General features: G+C 45.6%; 3 protein-coding genes across 5 annotated transcripts; all 3 read left to right on the top strand.

Moving 5' to 3' along the window:
• Positions 1 to 572: 572 nt before the first annotated feature.
• Positions 573 to 4,806, top strand: LOC120641050 (zinc finger CCCH domain-containing protein 28-like). Of its 3 annotated transcripts, none has more exons than XM_039917007.1 (9): positions 581 to 1,073; positions 1,185 to 1,280; positions 2,097 to 2,142; positions 2,509 to 2,601; positions 2,812 to 2,925; positions 3,207 to 3,288; positions 3,368 to 3,462; positions 3,553 to 3,662; positions 4,501 to 4,806. In XM_039917007.1, the coding sequence occupies exons 1-8, from the start codon at positions 649 to 651 to the stop codon at positions 3,643 to 3,645; spliced, it is 1,044 nt and encodes a 347-aa protein (XP_039772941.1). In that variant the 5' UTR covers positions 581 to 648; the 3' UTR covers positions 3,646 to 3,662; positions 4,501 to 4,806. The 3 variants fall into 3 exon arrangements, with proteins under 3 accessions (XP_039772943.1, XP_039772941.1, XP_039772942.1); XM_039917008.1 differs by having other exon boundaries at positions 595 to 1,073; positions 2,512 to 2,601; XM_039917009.1 differs by lacking the exon at positions 4,501 to 4,806 and having other exon boundaries at positions 573 to 1,073; positions 2,512 to 2,601; positions 3,553 to 4,292.
• Positions 4,807 to 4,979: 173 nt separating this feature from the next.
• Positions 4,980 to 10,164, top strand: LOC120641051 (glycolipid transfer protein 3-like). The gene is made up of 6 exons (XM_039917010.1): positions 4,980 to 6,352; positions 6,549 to 6,604; positions 8,944 to 9,074; positions 9,262 to 9,400; positions 9,532 to 9,675; positions 9,786 to 10,164. The coding sequence occupies exons 1-6, from the start codon at positions 6,001 to 6,003 to the stop codon at positions 9,819 to 9,821; spliced, it is 858 nt and encodes a 285-aa protein (XP_039772944.1). The 5' UTR covers positions 4,980 to 6,000; the 3' UTR covers positions 9,822 to 10,164.
• Positions 10,165 to 11,261: 1,097 nt separating this feature from the next.
• LOC120640137 (probable calcium-binding protein CML25/26) lies at positions 11,262 to 11,744 on the top strand. Its single transcript, XM_039916013.1, has one exon. It carries the CDS (start codon positions 11,262 to 11,264, stop codon positions 11,739 to 11,741), a length of 480 nt encoding a protein of 159 aa, XP_039771947.1. The 3' UTR covers positions 11,742 to 11,744.
• Positions 11,745 to 20,049: the final 8,305 nt, after the last annotated feature.

The following is a 20,049-nucleotide window of genomic DNA, read 5'->3' as shown; positions in this document are numbered from 1 at the left end:
AAGCCCAGCGTCTCGTTCCAAGTCAGATTTAGATTACAAACTAAACTAAAGTTGCTCAATATCTAATTTTTTCTATCTAAATTCAAGTAAGAAGGATCCATATAAGCAGTTTCCATGGGGCGGTACTGTAGCTTCTCAGCGGGGTCCGTCGACCCCCAACAAATTTTGTGAAATGCAATCTGAAATCACTGTTCATATTTGATAGACGTGATCTCGGTGAGCTTGTGGTCTGCCGCCCGCAGTTTTCAATGTAGTCCCCTGCTCTAGCTTCATATTTGGTCTTAGGCTAGTCTTAGCAGGAGTGTCATCGATACAGTTATGAAGACTGGAATTTTGAAAACTGTGCCAATGGAGTGTCACGATGATATCCATGGCATTCTTAGAGCTCGAAATACACCGATACAATAATTTTTGGAGCTGAAGATGTGTGAAAAGGAGACCTAGCTTTGAGGCGTGTATGCATCAAATTTGGGCCGGTTTTGTTCAATTGGAAAAGGAAATCCGGCCCGTTTTGAAACGGAGGGCGGGCACGTTGGAGCAACAAAAACCAACCAAGGAACGAAATCAGAATCGGCAGTAGCTTAACCTAGATCCCCCGTCCTGTCACGTCACCCTCCAGCTCCAGGCCACCCTCCAACCTTCCCAGCCATGGACTCCGCCGAAATCCCCAACCCCAGCCCGGACGCTACCACCAACCCCGCCGCCGCCGCCGCCGCCGCCCCCGCCCCCGCCCCCGGCTCCGATCCCTCCTCGTCGCCGCCGCTCCCGCCGCGCAAGCGCCGCCTCTCCCCTTCCCCCTCCCCCAGGCGCTCCGCCTCCCGCTCTCGGTCCCCCCGCTCCCCTCACGGCCGCCGCTCCCGCTCCCGCTCCCGCTCCCCGCGCGGCCGCCGCTCCCGCTCCCGCTCTCGCTCCCGCAGCCGCAGCCACAGCCCTCAGTACCCGCCCGATGGCAAGCGGCGGCGCCATAACGACCTCAACGTCGAGGCGTGCCGCGACTTCCTGCGCGACAGGTGCACCCGCTCCGACCTCGAGTGCAGATACGCGCACCCGCACCCTTCCGTCTCCGTCGACAGGTACGCGCGCGGGAGATCCCGCCTCCCTCCTGCGCGCCCGCGCTTGCGGTAGTTGGGGGTGCCGTTCTGATTTCAGTTTTTTTTTGCTTGCGGCGCGTGGGATTTTGTCAGGGAGAACAAGGTGACGGCATGCGCGGATTCGCTGAGGAACAGTTGCTTCCGGGGGAGGACATGCCGCTACTACCACCCGCCTCCGCATATCCAGGAGTATGCGCATGATCCCCAATTCTTATTTGTTTGATTCGATTCGTTTTGCCTGCTGGTTAATGGTTATGCTTTGGGTTGTGAAATTCCGGTGATCTCTCTCGTTTGATGTTTAGAAGCATTAGTACCAATACTGTAACCGCAAGCCTATGAATACTGCAGCTTAGCGTAGAAATTTGATTTAGTTGCTTCACAATGTGTTTGTTACCTTTGTGCTGACTACTGCTGCAAACTGCTACTGCCTGAAGACTTCTTCCCACTGCAAGGAAATTACAACATTGCTTTGTACTGACGACTGAAATACACGGCCAGTGGGTTGTTTATGTCTTTGCCATGGTGTAAAGATTTAGCTCATCTCTAGTTCTGCATAGTGCATACCACTGGTCTCCTTTCTGTTGTTTTGGGAAGCCTTCAATTCTTCAGCCATCCAAATGTGGAAGTTCGTTATGTTCGTTTGGGCCCCATAAGTCAGGTTCATCCATTACTTGAATTGTTCTCTTTTCTTACGCTATTGTTTTCTTATGGCATGCACACATATGGGTTGCAATCTGGGAGAAAGTTAGAATTTTTAGGGTGGAGGAAATCAAAGTTAGAAATTTTAGGGTAGAGGAACCTTACGGGGATGGTGCAGAATGCATGTTTGATTCTGATGCAAGACAGGCTGTTTGAAGACTTGAATGAATGTATAGAATCATTTGCAATTATCTTGCAGGAGCACAAAAGTATTTTAGTCAGAGTATGAGATCAAAGTTTTTTTTTTCGGTGTGTGTGCTGTAATTCTGATTCGACCCCCCCCCTCTGTCTCTCTCTTCTTTGTAGACAATTACTGAGATCAATTGGTGTGGAAGACTCAAAGTTGAAGACGGTAAGTTCTCCTGTTGGACCTTTTTATTTTATTTTTTCAGTTACATGCATACAATTGTCCTTTTCTGAATGTTTAATGTTTCTACTATTTAGTGCCATCTGCTGTCTAAGAGCTGAATAGTTGGCTATGTTCTTAGAATGACAATGCAAATACTATATTAGGATTTATGTATTTATGTTTTGCCTGTTGTGACCTAGTATCATATAGACTCTTTTTAGGACCATGAAGTCTATCTTGTACAAATATGTGTAATGTCTTTTTGTGTAGAATTTTATTGCAGTTTTACTGATTTCTGTATCTTATTATAGTAGTTTCATATGCATATTACATTTTGGATTGCCAACTTAGCAACTTTTTATGAATTAGCAGATCTGCAGAGATTTTGCACGTGGAAAGTGTTCAAGATCAGCAAATGAGTGCCGATTCATGCACCATTCATCTGTTGAAGGGCTTACAATTGTAAGAGTACCTGTTTGAGATTTGTGTTGCATTGCAAAATAGCCTTGCTAAAAACAACCGATAACAGTTTTTTGTATGCTCTGCCTACTCATTTTTAAAGCAAGAACATGGTCTATTTCTAACTGACTACCCTCACCATTTGGCACCCCCTAATTCCTAAAAAGGTATTTTGTCTGATATAGTTTTACTTTTACTTTGTTTTCTTGAAAGGTTTGCCAAGATTTCTTGCGTGGACAGTGCAACCGCAAATCATGTAGGTACTCTCATGTAGTAGCACATCCAGTGCCACCAATGAGCCATGTTCCTATGCCATATCCCGAGATGGTATGTGCTTCTGTTGAACATATTCTCTCATGTTACACTGTTATTTTTTGCAGAATGTTTTTCCCCCACCTTATAATTAGATAGTATCCCTTGGAAAAGAACTGGAAGTGTTGCTTCAACCAACTTGCCTTTTTTGACATTTATTCACAATTTATTTGGAAATGAGTAGGTAAAAATCACATTTTTTTTAATGGGAGAGTGTTTCATGCTCTGTATTATCATTTAAATGCAAGATGACTATGAATAACATATTTATATCCTCTCTATGCATTATTCCCAAGCTTTACATGCCACCGCCGCCACCACCACCCCTTGGAGTACCAATGATGGGACCTCCACCTTCACCTCCTAGACCATTTGCAGGTACCACCTCTTGTACCATCACTGCTGGTTTTGGGTTTTGATGAACTATCCTGAAGAATGTTCTCCTCTGAAAACACAGATAATAAGAACAGAGTGGAAGTCTGTAGGGACTTCTTGAAGAATATGTGTAATAGAGAATCCTGCCGATATTTGCACCCTGATCCACATACCTCGGTTTGTATTTGTGCCTTTTCTTTTGCCATGTTTTCTGCTAGTCACCAGCTACTAATTTGTAACTTTCATTTTCTTTATCTATTTGACCAGGCAATGAGTGACAATGTTGAAGTTTGCCGTGATTTTAAACGAGGAGAATGCAACCGACCTGCCTGTCGCTTTTTCCATCCATATACAAGCTGAAGTTGCCGTTAGCTAAAGTAAAGTTCACTATACCTTTTTTCTCTCTTTTAGATCCAGAATCAAATTACTGTAGTTGGCTGCAAAATTGGAAATCTTCCCCAAAAATACCTAGTTTCAGAGCTAACTTTAACCTCAATCCCTTGTGGATCTTTTTTGCCCATTCAAACCAGTTAGACCAATATATAGAAAATGTTGAAGATTGGCCATTCTTGTCATTTGAATATTCACATTATTTGGGTAAATTAACATATGTTCATGAGAAGTCCAACTTTTATCCCAAACAAAACAGGCATGCCAATGAACATGTTTGTTCTCTAAGATTTCCAATTGTCTAAGGCAGCATGTACCGTTCAAGGGATCTACTTTTTGATGAGCTCTACAGTCTTCTGCTCCTCATCAGATATCTTGTGTTTCATATGATCAATTCTATTTCTTCACTGCGGAAGCTCCTCCTGCTAATGTTGCTCATAGTTGCGTGATCCACAACAGTTATAGGTGACCTGTTATAGATGTCCACTGTAACAGAATTTATTACTAGTTTATGTTGTAGGGCTGCTGATATAATTGTATGGTCTGTGCTGCATTGCCCAGTCCCACCAACTATTTTTCAATAGCTAGTTAATAAATGAATGACTCATTCTATGTCACTGTTGTTTTGAAGTTGCATTATTTTGCTAACTGGTTTTCATGCCTGACGGAATGTTCCATGAGAAGTTTACCAGTGTCTACAAACCTAAACTTTTGCTTTTGTTGTTTCCCTTTATACTGCAGGCTATAGTTCCTGTATTTAGTTTTCTGTGTAATTTGCAGTGCTGTTAGCTCTCTTTAACAAATGGATACTCCTTGTTTCCTCAGTCTGAGTGCCCTGCCCTGCGCTGCTGCTGCTGCTGTGCTGCTGCCGCCGCCGCCGCCACCTATCCTGCTGCTGCTGCTGCCAAAGAACTCTGCTGTGCTCGCTATTGTGTTGCTGCTAAGGTGCCATAGAGTATGGAAACCTTAGAAGGTGCTATGTATGCATGGAATAAAGATTACTATCATCGTGTGATGTTCTAATGGTTGCTTGAACTTGACTCGGTGCTCGAGAGTAGTACCCCTGTACACTGGGGATCGCATGTGTGGTTATGTGCTTTCTGTCATAAAGATAATTTTGCCGCGAGTTAATTTGGTGCCTGCGCGATTGGCTTTCCTTCAGCTCCGCTCTCTTATTTTTGTGGCAAGATTCTTCAGCCTATGGTTAGCTACCGCAGGCTGCTGGTTCAAACAGGCACCACCAGAGGATATTCTGATATTCTTGATGCTAACTAGAATTGCTGTACCAACTACCTTGTTGATTGGAACAGCAGGATGTCTGAAGAGTAAAATGGTAAGGTTCATGCAAACCCTTTATTGTACTGCTGCTTGAACACTCAACAGAGCAATTTTGGGCATGAGCTCTGTTGGCACACGTTCAAACATGCGACAGCTGTATGGATGCTTTGATTCTTGAAGGCTTGAACTGCACTGCCTAGGTGAGCCTAGGAACTCCTATATCCGATTCAGGCACGTTCTGGAAATTGCTATAGCCCATGCTGCCCGAGCTTCGCCTGCTGATGCTGAATTTCTCTTCGACTCTTGCTGAGATTTTGTATTAATGTTGATGTAACTTTGTTATCTCTTATTAACTGCGGTTGCACAAAACAGTTGTAGTTTGGTGTGCGGATCTCGTTCTGACGACAGTATTATGTTTTTCTTCCAACGATCACTGATTATCCTCGCCTGAAAAATCAAGGTCGTGCTAATCCGCTTTTAGATGGAAAGTGAACAAGGAAACTAGATTCATCTGCGGGGTCGCCCCGTCGCCATCGTCTTGCTGAACAGGGAAATGAGAAATGACATCGGCATTGCCGCCCTTAAATTTTACGTCATCGCTTAAGTAGTCTGACGAACAGATGAACACTAGAATTCCAATTTTGTTTTTAGATTTATCCTGCAAGTCTGATGACAGGTTTACGTGACGCCATTGCATTATTTTGTTTAGAGGAAAGCGATCAGCTTTCGACATCAGCGACTGTAAGCTGCTGAGGTCTACCTTATCTTACCTCTCCAGACGAGACGATCTACAAGGGACGTCCTCTTTTTTTTTTTAAGCCCTGTTTCTAGTTTCAAAAAAAAAATCTTTGTTTCTGCTACAATAGGAGAGTGGAGCCTGTGATTGTTGCGACCTCCCAGGCATTTGACTTCCTCTCTTCCCCTCTCACTTTTTTTTTTTTTTTGAAAGAACTCTCTCCCCCTCAAACTCCACGGAGCAGCAAAGCAGCAGGGAGGATAAGCTTGGAATGCCCTGGTAGCGCGAGGGTGCAGCGGGAGCCGGCGTCCATGGTGGAGAGGGAGAGAGGCGAGGGAGAAGCCATTGCCCTGACCACCGGTGGCGGCGGCGGTGGCGGACAGCTGCAGCAGGACGGCGCGGTCCCTGGCGCGGCGGAGGGCGAGAGGGACGGCGAGGAGGGAGACGCGGAGGACGGCGAACGGGAGGAGGAGGAAGGCCGGGACGACGTGGACGGGTGGTCGGAGATAAGGCTGGCCATCGAGGAGCTGTCCCCGGCGCGGCTTATCAAGCACCGCGGCGGCGGCGATGGCGATGGCGATGGCGATGGCGACACGCCGGCCGCGCCGCCTCCGCCCACGCTGCCCTTCCTGGCGTTGTCGCACCTCCTCCTCCGCGTGCTCGGTGAGTGCCACCGGCTCTTGATCTTGGCCTGGAAGAGTGAGAGCTCCTCTCCGCCTTCCTGGTTCCACATCCACGCAGCTTGCTCTCAGCAATTGTTTCATGCGCGAGCTTCTTGATCGGCTAGCCATGGCCGCTCCATTTCCCAGCTTTAATTTGCTCCTGATGTTCATTGTCGTCCATGGTTTCTGCTCTGCAGATAAGATCGGCCCGACCATGGCCGTGCTGCGGCTCGACGTCCAACGGAACATCGAGGTGAGTAAACAAGGCATCCTCTTGTCTCCCTGGTTACTAAGATTAACAGCCATCAGCATCCCTTGTTAGATTAACCCTGATAAGTACAGTTCTTTAAATAGCTCCTGAGCTACTAAGCTAGTACACCTGCAGGTAGGCACAGAGTCTCGATCAGACACGCCTACCTGCAAAAAGCTACGACTACTTGCTCTTCCTGAGAGATGACCGACGAGAGAGCAAAGAAACCCCCAAAAAAAGGTTGCAAGTTGAACCCAATCGCGACATGAATTCGCATCTCGAAACAGTTGGGTGTGGGTGCGTAACCAGAGCTAAGCCAGGGGCAGGTCACTCCGGTGGCTGCTAGCCCCTGTCCCGTGCCGGCCACACGGCTAGGCGCCAAAAGCACTGGGTCCGTTCATCCGCATGGGGTTATCTCATGGTCTGCTTATTTTTAGCCCCCTACTCCATGGTCATAATCCTCCTCCGGTTTCTCCGGTTGCTACAGGAGTTGAGCTGTTCTATGTGAAATTATATGTTTTTAATTTTTTAAATAAATTCTATTTTTTTAATAAAAGCCAGGATTATATTCATGATTCATCCAACTCGAAACCAGTACGTGTTCTAAATCTCGGATCTGATTCGGCACAACATTTCTTGTCATGCTCTTTTTCCTTCGATCTCATCAAAGCATGCTAGAATCACTTCGCTTGTGACTTCCATGGCCAAGCAACGACGCAGCTGTTGGAATTAGAGGCCAATTAGGGTTCATTTTAATTCCAAAAATAAGAGCATAAATCATGACATTTTTATAGATAAAATTAAGAGCATGATTCAACGTGCTTGTAACAAAGACAATAAACATGAACATAAAGTTCAGAAAGTACCCAGAGGCGGGGCCGGTTCCGAAGGAACCAGATGCGCCGTTACCCGACATCGCTAGTCGAGCCTGTTCGATGTAGCCTATCAAAGTCGATGTCGTGCAGGTGTTCGCTGTGTAGAGGCGAACACCTAGAAGTAGACGAAGTAGTTGTTCGCAGTCTGTGCAGAGTCTCGAAGAGGACGGAGTTTCGGAGGCCTGCTCTTCCAGCAAGTCTGTGCGCCCAGACTTACTAGAACGGAGATGCTATGGATGCAACAAAAGTGTGGAGACAAGTGCGCGATCAAGTCCAAAACCATGAGAGAGTCTTGCTATTTATTTTCAGCTCAGAAAACGAACGGGTGCATAGACATTAGTCACGGTGGAGGAGTAAACTCCTGAGACTCACCCATTAGTGACGTTTAATTCGCATATAACTCACGTGAGAGTATGTGGTGCATGCATGAAAAAGACTATTATTATCAAGAGCAAAAAACTCTTGTAACCCCCTCCATTAGCTCTCCATTAGCTAGCATTTAACTTGGCTCATTAGAAGACAAAACATCTTCCAACCAACGTTAATAGCATTGAGTTTCAGTCACGCCATGTATGCACACACCGCATCATGCACCACAAAGATTATTTCCAGCCATAATTAGCATTCTCAAAGCGTAAAATTTAATACGGGTCTTAGAATTTATTTGATTTAATTAAATAAAATATTAGCCAAGCCCATATTAAATCGAACAGCAGCTGCCGGGAGCTCTTATCTCCGGGGAGAGGTGCGCGCGAACGGGTCTCTTTCCGGCGCCTTAAAATTCTTGGGCTGAACGGACAGCGATGGGTTTGAAGGTAGGACAGAGGGGCGTGAGGCAAAAGGCGATAGGATTAGCGTCCCGATGCGAGAAATCTCTCCATTGCCAGAGGGTGACGGATGGGCCCTTTGCGTGTGCCGCCCACAGGCCTCGCCTGATGAGGCCCCGGCCTCATCCACCCATCTTCTTCTTCAACTGCTCCGGTCGCATCCGGCCCGGGGGTAGTTTTGGACGGCAGCTCCTGTCTTGTCCCTCTCACGATGATGTCTCTCTTTAGGAGAGGCTGAAGTTTTTGTCATCATTTTGTTTTCAAAGATAAAGAGATCGGAGAAGGTTGTAGGGGTAAAATCTTGTAGCAAAGCCAGTACTGATGGAGATGGCCAAGTGGGCTAAAGATTGTCTTGGCGTGAAAGATTAGGATGGCATGGTACAGGCCTGTACATGGAAGTTCTATAATTTTTAGAGTTTATGGAAGTTCTATAATTGATGCAACAGGGGTGTCCTTTCAGTGTTTGTAGCTTGTAAGTGACTGTGGGTGCTACAAAGAAGCACCAAATGTAGATCGACATTGATGATCCTTTTGTGTTCAGCAGTTCAGCACAAGCTGTACTGCAGAGATTTCATTTTCCTTCTGAAACATGCAACCTGGATTGGGATTTTTTTTTCTGAACAGTGGATGCCTGTTGCAGAGGCTGCAGGAGCTGTACTTGATGGACCCAGCCAAGTACTCCACGCTAACGGAGATAGTGGAGAAGGAGGTCAAGGAGGGCACTGCAAGGAAGGTCGATAGCTGTGCAAGGGCTGTCCTGTGGCTTGCTAGGTAATTAAACAGCCACATCAGATGTTACCGCTGTTCGTTCTCTAATTTCCTTGGGCTGTAATAAAACCACTTGGAATCTTCCACTGATCATTGCCATTACTCGATGATGTTCTATTCTGTTACTACTACACTGCAAACATACCTCTTCTCATCTGTATTTTTTTTTGCTTGTTTCTATCGTTGACAGATCCATGGATTTCACAATTGCGCTGTTACAGAAATTAGAGGAGGACACTGACGAGCAGAGTCTTGCACAGCTTGTCGAAGCTGCGTACGAGGTCAGCTTAAAGCCATGGCACGGCTGGATCTCCTCGGCGGCATGCAAGGTCAGGAGTTACTGAATTCTCTGGGTGTGTTGGCTATATGCGAAAATGCTGGCGCTTCTCGGCTTCTTCATGCGATCGAAGTTGCATTAGTTAGAGTAATCCTGAATCTCTGATGGCTTTTTCGTCTACAGATAGCACTGAAGCTTATCCCTGAGAGGAAGATCTTCAGCAGCTTGCTCCTAGGGATGGGTCAAGACTGCTCCGCTCTGAAGGATGAGATCGAGAAGCTCGCATTGCTGCTCCGGCCCCTCCTTGATGACATCCACTCCATGATGGTTGGAGCTGCTTCTGACTCAATCTCACGGCTTCAAAAGTTTTGTCTAGTGCTGAACATGATTCGTGTCAATGCATGGTACTAACATCTGGTCTGGGCCGCATTTCGCAGGCCAAGTTCAGACTGGACAGGCTCAAGTCGACATGATCCATGGCACTGGCCGGCAAGGCCCAATGTCCCAAGCTATCAGTTGCCGCTCTGTGAATATTGCCCTGATTGTATTTCCCAGTCCTGTAAAGGTTCCATGTCCGTTTTGCCAGCAGCTGTTCTAGTTAGATCCTGGTCTGATCTGCAACCAGTACATAGGTCTTTGCTTGTAGAGTAGACTGTAAGACATGCATGCAGTGTCTTCTTTGTGCAAATTATGTCCTGATTCCTTGTTTCCTAGCTCCAGAGTCAGGATGATCCGAACGTGAGGAAAGACTGTAAACACGTGGGCCCTTAATGCCACGCGCGACATGATAAGTCGAGAAAAAAGTTCATTCTACTACCTCCAACAGAAAATTGGAACAATTCTGTCCCTTCAACCAAACAAAGACATAGAATCGTTCCATCTTGAAAATCTGGAACGGAACCATTCCATTCTACTTCGCTCTCCAACCAAACGCTACTTAAGTGGTCATATTTATCTGAAAAATATTATAGAATTGCACTCTTCGTAGGACGGGAGGGATATAGACCATGGCTCCTGCAGAAAATGAGGGACAAACTTAGCCATCATAATGAAGTTGAGGGATAAAATTAATCATCTATTATGGTGCCTATATCAACCTAATATTATAAACTATTTTGGTTCTTCCTTATAATGTTCATCTTTTTTCATCTTTGAAAACGGTATCTATAAAATTATATTATCCTCAAAATAATTACATATAAAAATATCTTCATAATAAATATGACAATGCCAATCTATATAAAACCAAAGATATTAGTAGTTCAAAAGGAGGCTCCCGGACAGCTTTACATTGAAAGCAAATAGATCAGTATATATCTGCAATTTCCTTAAAAAATATATATATCTCTGCAATGACAAAAGTATAATATATATATATATTGCTGCCAGAAAGATATTATGCCTATTTGACTCGATTGATTCCTCCTCCTGGTTAGGTGATCAAAATAATTTCACATAAAGCGCTTACTTTTATGTGTGGTGTACGGTTGTTGCGACATGCATGTACGGCACGATGCATGCTTCCTGGCTGCCGAAATGACGCGGAAATTACATGCAGCCAACTTCTATTTCCTTTCGTTTAATTCTTTGAAGTCAGACACAAGGGTGTACGGCCGAGAACCTTCGTTCTCTCTCTCTCTCTCTCTCTCTCTCTCTCTCTCTCTCTCTCTCTCTCTCTCTCTCTCTCTCTCTCCCCATCAATTTATATCTATACATCGACGACGCAAGCCTCAACAAGACATGGCAGCAAGCTAGACAGGCAACGAACAAACCGACCAACCAACCAGGAGCTAGCTGCATCCAATGCAAAGTGTGACCTCCAGCTGCTAATTTGGCGACCAGTCCGATCCAGGAGCTCAATCGATCGACGAGCAGCTAGCGGCGCAGCACGCGATCGTTGGTGTAGCCAGCCAATGGCTGCCGCGGCGGCGGCGGCGGCGTTGTTCGAGGCCCTGGACAAGGACGGCGACGGTAAGGTGTCCGCGTCCGAGCTGGGCGGCGGCATGGCGGCCTCGCTGGGAGAGGAAGAGGCCGCGGCGGCCGTCGCGGCGGCGGACGCCGACGGGGACGGCCTGCTGGACCGCGGCGAGTTCCTCAGGCTGGCCCGCGAGGCAGCGGAGGCCGCCGCCGCCGACGCGGAAGGCAGGCGGCGGTGCCTGCGGGTGGCGTTCGGGATGTACGCGGACGACGCGCCGTCGGAAGCCGGCGGCGGGGGAGGGCAGTACATCACGCCGGCGAGCCTGCAGCGGATGCTCAGCCGTCTGCTGGGATCGCAGCAGCAGCAGCTGGCCCTGGACGAGTGCAGGGCCATGATCTGCAGGTTCGATCTCGACGGCGACGGCGTCGTCTCTTTCGAGGAGTTCAGGGTCATGATGCATGACGGTCTCATTTGATACCTGTTGCCTTGCCACCCTTTGGATCACATCTGAGTATACAAATTTTTATTTATTTTTATAAATTTTGAGTTTAATTTGAAAGATTTTTATAAAAACATGGAATTTTACGTACTCCCTCCGTATTATAAAGAAAGTCGTTTTGGACATCGACATGGTCTTCAAAAATAACTACATTTGAAGATGAATCTACTTAAATCACTTACATATTTTCAAACTCAACCGAAAAAATATAATTATAGTCTAAGTTTAAAATATTTGACTTAAGATAAACTCAAAACGACTTTCTTTACAATATGGAGGCAGTTTCAAAATGTAGATTATTTTGACTTTTTAATATTCATAGATTTTATTATGCATCTAGACATATATTATATCTTTTAGCGGGTTCAGCTATGGTCGTTGTAGTATCTTTTAGCCGGTTCAGCTGTGGTCGTATCTAGGTTCGTGGGTTCATCTGTGTCTCCTCTCTTTCTTCTTGTTCTTGTTTGTTGTATCGGGTCGCCGACCGCTTCCTTGGCGGTGTTCTGTTTCCACCTTGATAGCCTCTGCCTATCAAACTTTGTAAAGGTTGTATTGCTTCTTTTTATTGAAATACGTGCTCAGTCACATTCGCTAAATTTTTTTCTACATTCGTATGTAGTTACTCTCATCATCAAAATACCGCAGTGCATATGTCCACTTACTTATTTATTACTTTGAGTATGTTTGTATACTAATTTTAAGATAAGAGATATATGTAACAATTTTTAAAAGCATCCCTAGTTTTTAAATATTTTATGAATATACATTAGTACCAGTATATAAAAATAATTATGCCCATATACTCTATGTATGGTCACGTATACACCATCATATAGATATTCTACCATGATCACATACTCCACTACATACTCTTCTTTGGGTCAGATACGTCCTACATCATGGGATACATACATAAAAGTAAATACAAGCAAGTGTAGAAAAAAATTTTAGATATCTAAAATACATTTAGAGAACTTTTCAACTAAAGTACACCAAGGCGATTTATAGAACACATTTCATTTTCCTAGTGCTGTATATAAAATTATGCATTTGACTCCCAGGAAACCAACTTAACGCACCGCTGTTGTCATAGCAGTTTGTGACAATTTAGCCTGCTTACATATGCTCACATTGATGCTACAATATACTTTTGATGCTTCAAGTGCAAATTCCCAAATGTCGATTGAACATTTTGTCTTTCAAAACCCGGTGTAAAACACACTACACTTCTAGTTTCAGTATTGTGACACCCCGGCCAGGGCTTAATAGGATTAATAGAATACTCATGCCAACAAATTGCAACTTCTTTTCCGGGAGCAATTCTTCAAAGAACTCCGAGGTTAAGCGTGCTTGGCCCGGAGCAATTTGGGGATGGGTGACCGACCAGAAAGTTCTTCCCGGATGCATACGAGTGAGGACAAAGTGTGCAGAAAAGACAAAGTGTGTAGAAAAGACAAAGTGTGCAGAAAAGATATGTGTTGGTCTGTGAGGATAGTTTGTGTCCTAGTTAAGCTGCCAGATGTAAGTGGCCCGACCTCGGGGAGGCGGGACGTTATATAATGGTATCGGAGCCGACTCTCGCGGTTTCACGGTCACGTACGGGCGTAAGTGCGGGGGCATGAGCACGGTATGTGGCCAAGAGAGGACGTTCCTGGCTTGGGATTGACCGATGGGGACGTCGGTCTCTTAAGGGGGTGAGTATGTGACATCCCGGCTCAGGGCTTAATAGAATTAATAGGATACTCATATCAATAAGTTGCAACTTTATTTTCGGGAGCCGGTCTCCAAAGAACTCCGAGGTTAAGCGTGCTTGGCCCGGATCAATTTGAGGATGTGTGACCGACCAGAAAGTTCTTCCCGGGTGCACACGAGTGAGGACAAAGTGTACAGAAAAGACATGTGTTGGTCTGTGAGGATAGTCTGTGTCCTAGTTAAGCTGCCAGATATAAGCGGGCCCGACCTCGGGGAGGCGGGGCGTTACAAGTATACTGTAATCATATGGTTGTGTAGGTGAAAACAACAAAGATTTTGACAAATTTTCAACCTCTTGAAACTCATGGGGGTGATGAAAAATGTTTCTGGTACAGTAAAGATACACATAAGCGTGTGTATCTAATATTTCCTAAATACAAGTACACATTGAACATTTCTATAAAAAATTGTTGTTTTGTACTAACTACAAGTACTCTGAAGAAATGTCATTAAATTAAGAATCTCAACACATGCAAAGTTAATAAAAACCAAAGCTCATTCTACTTCCAGTTGATTAAACCTTTTTTTTGGGGGGGGGGGGGGGGGGGGGCGACTCTCTATTGGATCATGTGTTCAGTTGTGCATTTGACTCCACATTGCCTGAACTGAATACACCAAAGTTTTCTAGTAACTACAAGTGCTCTGAAGAAATTTTGTTAATTCTCAACTAAAGAACATCAAGTAATTCAAGAAACATCTTCCATGTCTAGTGGGTATCTAAAATTGTGCATTTGGCTCTAGAAACCAACGTATGACACTGCTACTGTGGCAGGTTGCGACATTTCAGCTTTTCTTATAGTGCGATTGATGCCAAAATACAGTGTTCATGCTGCAAGAGCAAACTATCTAAAGATCACTGAGTGTTTTGTTTTTCATCACTCTGTGTAGATGCATCATACTTGTAGTGTCCAATGTATTGCAATCGTATTGTCATGTAGGTAAAATAACAAACATTTTGGCAAGATTTCAACTTCTTTGAAAGTTCAAACTCTTGAGGAATTGGTTTTCACATCTAAATAAATTTCATAACTACAAGCACTTATCGGACATTTGTATCTAAATTTCTTATTTATACTAACTAGAAGTGCACCAAAGAAATTTTATTACATTACAACCCCAACAGACGCAAAGTTAGCATAAACCATAGAGCATTCTAGTTTAAACCGATTCTAATGTAACTGCTAGACCACTTTTTGGATGAATCCTTACTGTATCATGCCTTCCATTTCTAGTGTCAGTGTTGCACTATGATGAACCTACAGTTGTGCGTTTGACCCCACAAGACCTGAACTCAAGACATCACTAGCTTGCCAGAGTTTTAGCTTATTTATGCATGGTGGTATTGACACAAAAAAGTTCTAATGCTTGAAGAACAAACTATCAAAATGGTGACTGAGCATTTCCTCTCATATTCAAATGCACAAAACAAATTAAACAGCACGCTGACTGCAATATCAAGGACCTGCATACCTAACACAACATCAACCCTGGTCCCATGAGACCTAACACATTGCATGAAGCATGATACAACAACAAAGCAAATGATTTCATTCAACATCAGAACAATTCATTGAACAACAGAACAAAGCATTTCATTCCGGAACCAAAGAGATTGGGTTCTGTGCTAAAAACTAGATGTGTGCCACACAAAAGGACGTTTAACACATCTTAAAAAGAATAACAGCAAAAATCATTTCGTTCCGGGTCTAAAGAGAATCAGGTTCTCGCACAACAATGTTAAGCGGCGGTTGCCAAAAGCTCCACTTGTGACAGTTTGAAATGGCAGATACCAGCCGCTCTATGGGCGCCTGTATCGCTGGAAGCGGCAGTGGCCGACGTTGTTGCGGTACAGGAAGCGCTGCCATGGGGTCAGAGGTGGACCCAGATATTGAGCGGCACCCGGGCCAAATCTACACCCACACACGGACTTTTGCCATTGCAATGCGATCAATGCCTGGACAACTGCCAAACAACTAGCTGCAACACATGTGTAGAGGCTTGCAGCAGAGTACATGCAAGCAAAAAAACTCCGGAACACATGTGTACTCTGCTACACTTCCAGACACATACTCAGGTGTGGCGACGGGAGCCCGGGCACGTGCCCAGGGTCGCCGGGCCCTGGCTCCGCCGCTGCATGGGGTCATGGTGCTCTTTGCGAGAGCCTCAAGTCTGAGCGTCGCCTCGTACTCCTCCCGCTGCTTCTTTTTCTCCTCCTCCCTCTTCCTACACTCCTCCTCCCGCATGCTCTTCTGCTGCAGCCGCCGCCGCTGCTCAGCAATCAGCCTGTTCTTTGGACCAAAGTCTCGACCCATACTCCCAGGAAGTGTGGTACATGAAACTGTTCGCGCAGGCCTTGATGACGGTGTCTTTGTGCGCACTCCACTTCTGGGGAAACATGTCTGCATAAAAGACCACATACACTGGCAGCAGAATGGCCACCATGAGGACGACACAGAGCAGCACCCAAGGATCCACCTACGGCCTGGTGGGGAGGGTAGTGCAGGTTGGGTAGTGCCGCGTAACCTGACGAAGCTGGTGGCTTCTTTCGTAGCTGATTTGAGCTTGTCCTCGATGGTCCTTGTCGGACAATCTCAATAATGGACACGGCCACGAATGACACAAAAGTTCCCAATACGTAGGTACGAGGAACGTGGTACGCGGAACGTGGATCAACAATTTTAAGTTCCCAGTTCGTAAGAGGTATACCTCTTCCGAACGTTTGGTTTGAGGATGGGATCATGATCCTCGAATAGTTGAAACGATGTACCCGGAATGTAGCTATGGAATGTGGATATTCTAGTATCTAAAATCTCTAGTAATTTTACTAGCGCAGCAGCTGTTGTTCGTTTTTCAAAAAAAGAAAAGTAACAGCTACTGCTATGGTCTCTACCAAGGTTCTAGAGGAGAAAGCTAGAGTATCCAACTCTTAGCTTTAAAAGGATAAATCCGCTAATAGCCGGCTATATCTCGCTATAGCCGCTAAAATAAAGTTTATTTAGCCAGCTAAACCATATAATTAATCTCTATTTCTTGTTAGTTTAGTAATGAACTTCTTCATTTACAAAATTTAGTATTTCGTCAATGATGTAACAAGGAAATGAAGCCCAAGACGTACTTCAATATATGAAATTTTCTTGATTTGTTGTTTATATGCAAAATTACTCATAGATTTATACATTTGTTGAAGTAGAAATGCATAATTGTTAGAAGCTTATAGAAGATTAGAGAGTATACATGAACCATGGTTACCATGCTTCATAGTGAAATATAAAATACTCTAGAAATTAGATATTTGTATGGTTAGATAAGTATGATAAAAATTTTAGAGTTAGATATTTTATAAAGAAGTGTGTAGAAGATGAACACATAGAAAAATTATATGAGCCATGGGGTCCTATAAATAGGGGTGCTTCCCTTCCCTCTTGCCATACCATGGCATAAGAGGTCTCAAGCAGGAGATGATAAAGTTGCCATGTAGTGTAGTAGTGTCACGGTGTAGTAGCTATATAAAGAGTGCAAGTGTTTTGTGTTGTATTAAATCATGGTGAATAAAGAGTTGAGTTCCCATATAGAGTTAGTTAGGGTCGCCAATTTCTCCACACATGGTATTTGCAGAGCTGCTAAATGAGTTAACTAAGTTATAGCCCACTATAGCCTTTCTTAGCCTCTACAAACACCAGCCGCTAAATGTCTTAGCCCGCTATTTTAAACACTAGTTTCTAGTCGGCCATCTGCGTGCTCACTTATAGCTGAGTCCAAAAGTTGGCCCAAATACATGTTCGCCTTTCTTCAACCTCTCGATGCTCAAGGCTCACGAACATACAAGTGCCAACGATCCACAGCTATGGCCGCCCAGATTGCCATGGGAAGAGAGGGAAGAGATCTTGCTGCAGCTGGGTAGCTAGTGCAGGGAGCTCCGCCTCTCCTCTGGATCTATCTTGCTCGGAATGGCGTTCCAGCTACGGTTCGTCGTCCGATCTGTGTCGTCCCCGATCCGTGATCCAGAATGGAAGTTTTGGGAATAGGGATCGTGTTACATGTGACTATAAGGCGGGGTCATGGGCCTTGTACACTGAAGTGTCCAGGGTGGCCATCGGCTCGAACCGCATGTCGGTGACAGAGTACTTGCTGAACTAGATCTTGATCGGGCTTCTCTGCCCCTAGGGCTTGCCAGATGAAGCAATTCTCGCTTGCGCGCGCGCGCACACACACAGAGAGAGAGAGAGAGAGAGAGAGAGAGGGGTAATAAGGTGTTAATCCGGTTGTTGCTGTTGCTGCATGCATGCAATGTTGAAGGAAAGGAAGGAAGGCTCGAACCATGAGGCGCTCTGAGTACAGATCCTTCTCCGAACCTTTGTTTGTACCGTGGTAGTGGTACCTCCATCCTTGTATCATCTCAACCCTCACGGCTTCGTGTACCTTGGAGACGATGATGTCACAGACGTGGGCTGTGGAGACGTGCGTGTACAGTTGCGCAAGGGAAGGGGGTCCGCAGCTGCACTCGATGGTGACCTCGACGACGAACACATAACTGCCTGAAGACCCAAAAATAAAATTTGTTTGAATTCAAAACAATTTTATTCAAATGATATTGTGCTTGTAAAGAAAACTTTCTTTTCATCTCCCTTTTTCCTTCAAGCCCGGCCTACTTCTTTCTCTTCTTTTCTCCTCTTTTCCTTCTCTCTTTTCTCCCCTGGTTGGCCTGTTCGACCCATCCCACCGTGCCGGCCCAGCCCACTCCCTCTCTCTCTCTCTCTCTTTCTTTCTCACTAGCACCCTGGGCCCGCCAGTCGGTGCTATCTTCCACCTCCCGTCCTCTCACCTCCCTGTGCCGAGGCGCCACCGGCCGCCAAACTCCTGCACATCCCTTCCGTCTGCGCTGCACTCCCCTCTTCTTCTTCATGCGCCATCAAGGCTCAGTGGAGCACTAGCTCTATCTCATCGCCTCCCCACCGCAAATGGACGCCGCTATATTGGCCTTCATGGCCGGCCACACCGAGCTCGGTGCCCCCTCCACTGCCGGTCGCTCTGCTTCCTCCCTTGCCCAATAAAAAAATGCAGCAGGCCACGCCACACTCTTTTTCCCTTCACGCTCCCGCCCTTGCTCTCTGTCTCTCGCGCAGTGCCACCGCCGCTCCTGAGCTCGCCGCCGCTGCCGTCGATCTCCTTCTCCGCCGCACCCTCGTCGCCTTCGACCACTAGCGAAGCTTCGCACCATTGTAGGGAGTCTCTCAGACTCGTTTCCCCTACCTCCTTCGCCTCCTCGCGACAGCAATTCCTTGCTGGAGTACCCCACCGACTCCTCACCGTCGTATGTCTCCTCCACCGCTCCAACCCGTCGCCCCGACCTCTCCATCGAGCTCGACGTCGTTTCATCCCTCTCCTCGGCTTTTCCCCGTGCCGAACCGTGGCCCGGAGTGCCGGAATCGGTATACTCCGGTGACCCCGCCACTGTGCGCCGCCACCGAACCGTCCACCCCCCCCCCCCCCGAGCCGTTCGCCGCCCGAGCCGCGTAGCTAAGCCGCCACCTCGCTAGAGCCGCAAGCCGAGCCGCTAGAGTCTAGCCGTCGCACGCAGAGACGAGCCGATCCGCTCCCAACCCTCGGATCTTGATCCAACGGTATACTGGATCTAGATCGAAGTCAATCCACCACATACCAGTCAACCCTTGCCCTTTTTGCAAAAGATCCTCTCTGTTTCTCTAAAATCAATCTGCCATCCTGCGCAGTTCAAAAACAATTCATAGAAGGCCCTTTTTTTCTGTTTTAGCCCTGAGCTTTCTAGAAATAGAACCCATCGTCCATACCCTCTCTGTTTTCAATCTAAACCTTATATTGTTTATTTATGTTCTAGCCCCTAGTTTCTTCAACTCTAGCCCCTAAAAGTTCTGTTTCTTCACAGATAAGCCCCTGGAACCTTGTTTTTTCGCCATATCTTTCTCTTTCTAACTCTGTTGTCAGCGATTCTCATGCTCACGTGTTCCTTGCAACGCGTACAACATCCTTATCACCATATATTTCTCTGTTTAAACTGTTTGTTGTGTTGTTTCTTATTTGTTGTATATTTTTATTTGTGTGATCGTGTAGATAACACGTTGTTCGAGGGAAATCGAGCAAAACAGTTCGAGGAAGAGACACAACAGTTTGGCAAGGAAGTCAAGTGGACTTCTCCCCCTCCATAATCTATTTTGATCCCAATAAATTGCATGATAAATTCACTTTACTTTAATTTAATTTAATTTACTGTTGTTGCATAAACTTGATGGGAACTCAATTACTTTAATTTTCTGTTGTTGCATAAACTTGATGGGAACCCAATTAAGGATTTTACCTAGTCTTTTACTCCTGAAACCTTGAACACCTGGGTTTAATAAATCTTGTTGGGTAGACATGCTTAATTGCTTTGTTAGCGTGATAAAAAAACTCAATAAAGGTAAGAAAACCATGCAAGCATAAAATGTAAATAAGACAGCAGAATGGTAGGAAGACGGATTGGACTGTCAACTGAGGACTACCTAATAACAGAATATGC

This window comes from Panicum virgatum, chromosome 7K, assembly GCF_016808335.1.
Source record: "Panicum virgatum strain AP13 chromosome 7K, P.virgatum_v5, whole genome shotgun sequence".
NCBI classification, from domain to species: Eukaryota; Viridiplantae; Streptophyta; class Magnoliopsida; order Poales; family Poaceae; genus Panicum; species Panicum virgatum.
Note: the sequence above shows the minus strand (reverse complement) of the source record. Positions and strands in the feature narration are given on the sequence as shown.

What these genes read in the sequence shown, in the direction of transcription:
- LOC120641050 (XM_039917007.1), top strand. Translation starts at nt 649, where the DNA reads ATGGACTCCGCCGAAATCCCCAACCCCAGCCCGGACGCTACCACCAAC. An exon ending in AAGACTCAAAGTTGAAGACG is followed by an intron (nt 2,143 to 2,508) that starts GTAAGTTCTCCT and finishes TTTATGAATTAG; the next exon opens with CAGATCTGCAGAGATTTTGC. An exon ending in CTGTTGAAGGGCTTACAATT is followed by an intron (nt 2,602 to 2,811) that starts GTAAGAGTACCT and finishes TTTTCTTGAAAG; the next exon opens with GTTTGCCAAGATTTCTTGCG.
- LOC120641051 (XM_039917010.1), top strand. Translation starts at nt 6,001, where the DNA reads ATGGTGGAGAGGGAGAGAGGCGAGGGAGAAGCCATTGCCCTGACCACC. An exon ending in ACGTCCAACGGAACATCGAG is followed by an intron (nt 6,605 to 8,943) that starts GTGAGTAAACAA and finishes TGCCTGTTGCAG; the next exon opens with AGGCTGCAGGAGCTGTACTT. An exon ending in GCTGTCCTGTGGCTTGCTAG is followed by an intron (nt 9,075 to 9,261) that starts GTAATTAAACAG and finishes TATCGTTGACAG; the next exon opens with ATCCATGGATTTCACAATTG.
- LOC120640137 (XM_039916013.1), top strand. Translation starts at nt 11,262, where the DNA reads ATGGCTGCCGCGGCGGCGGCGGCGGCGTTGTTCGAGGCCCTGGACAAG.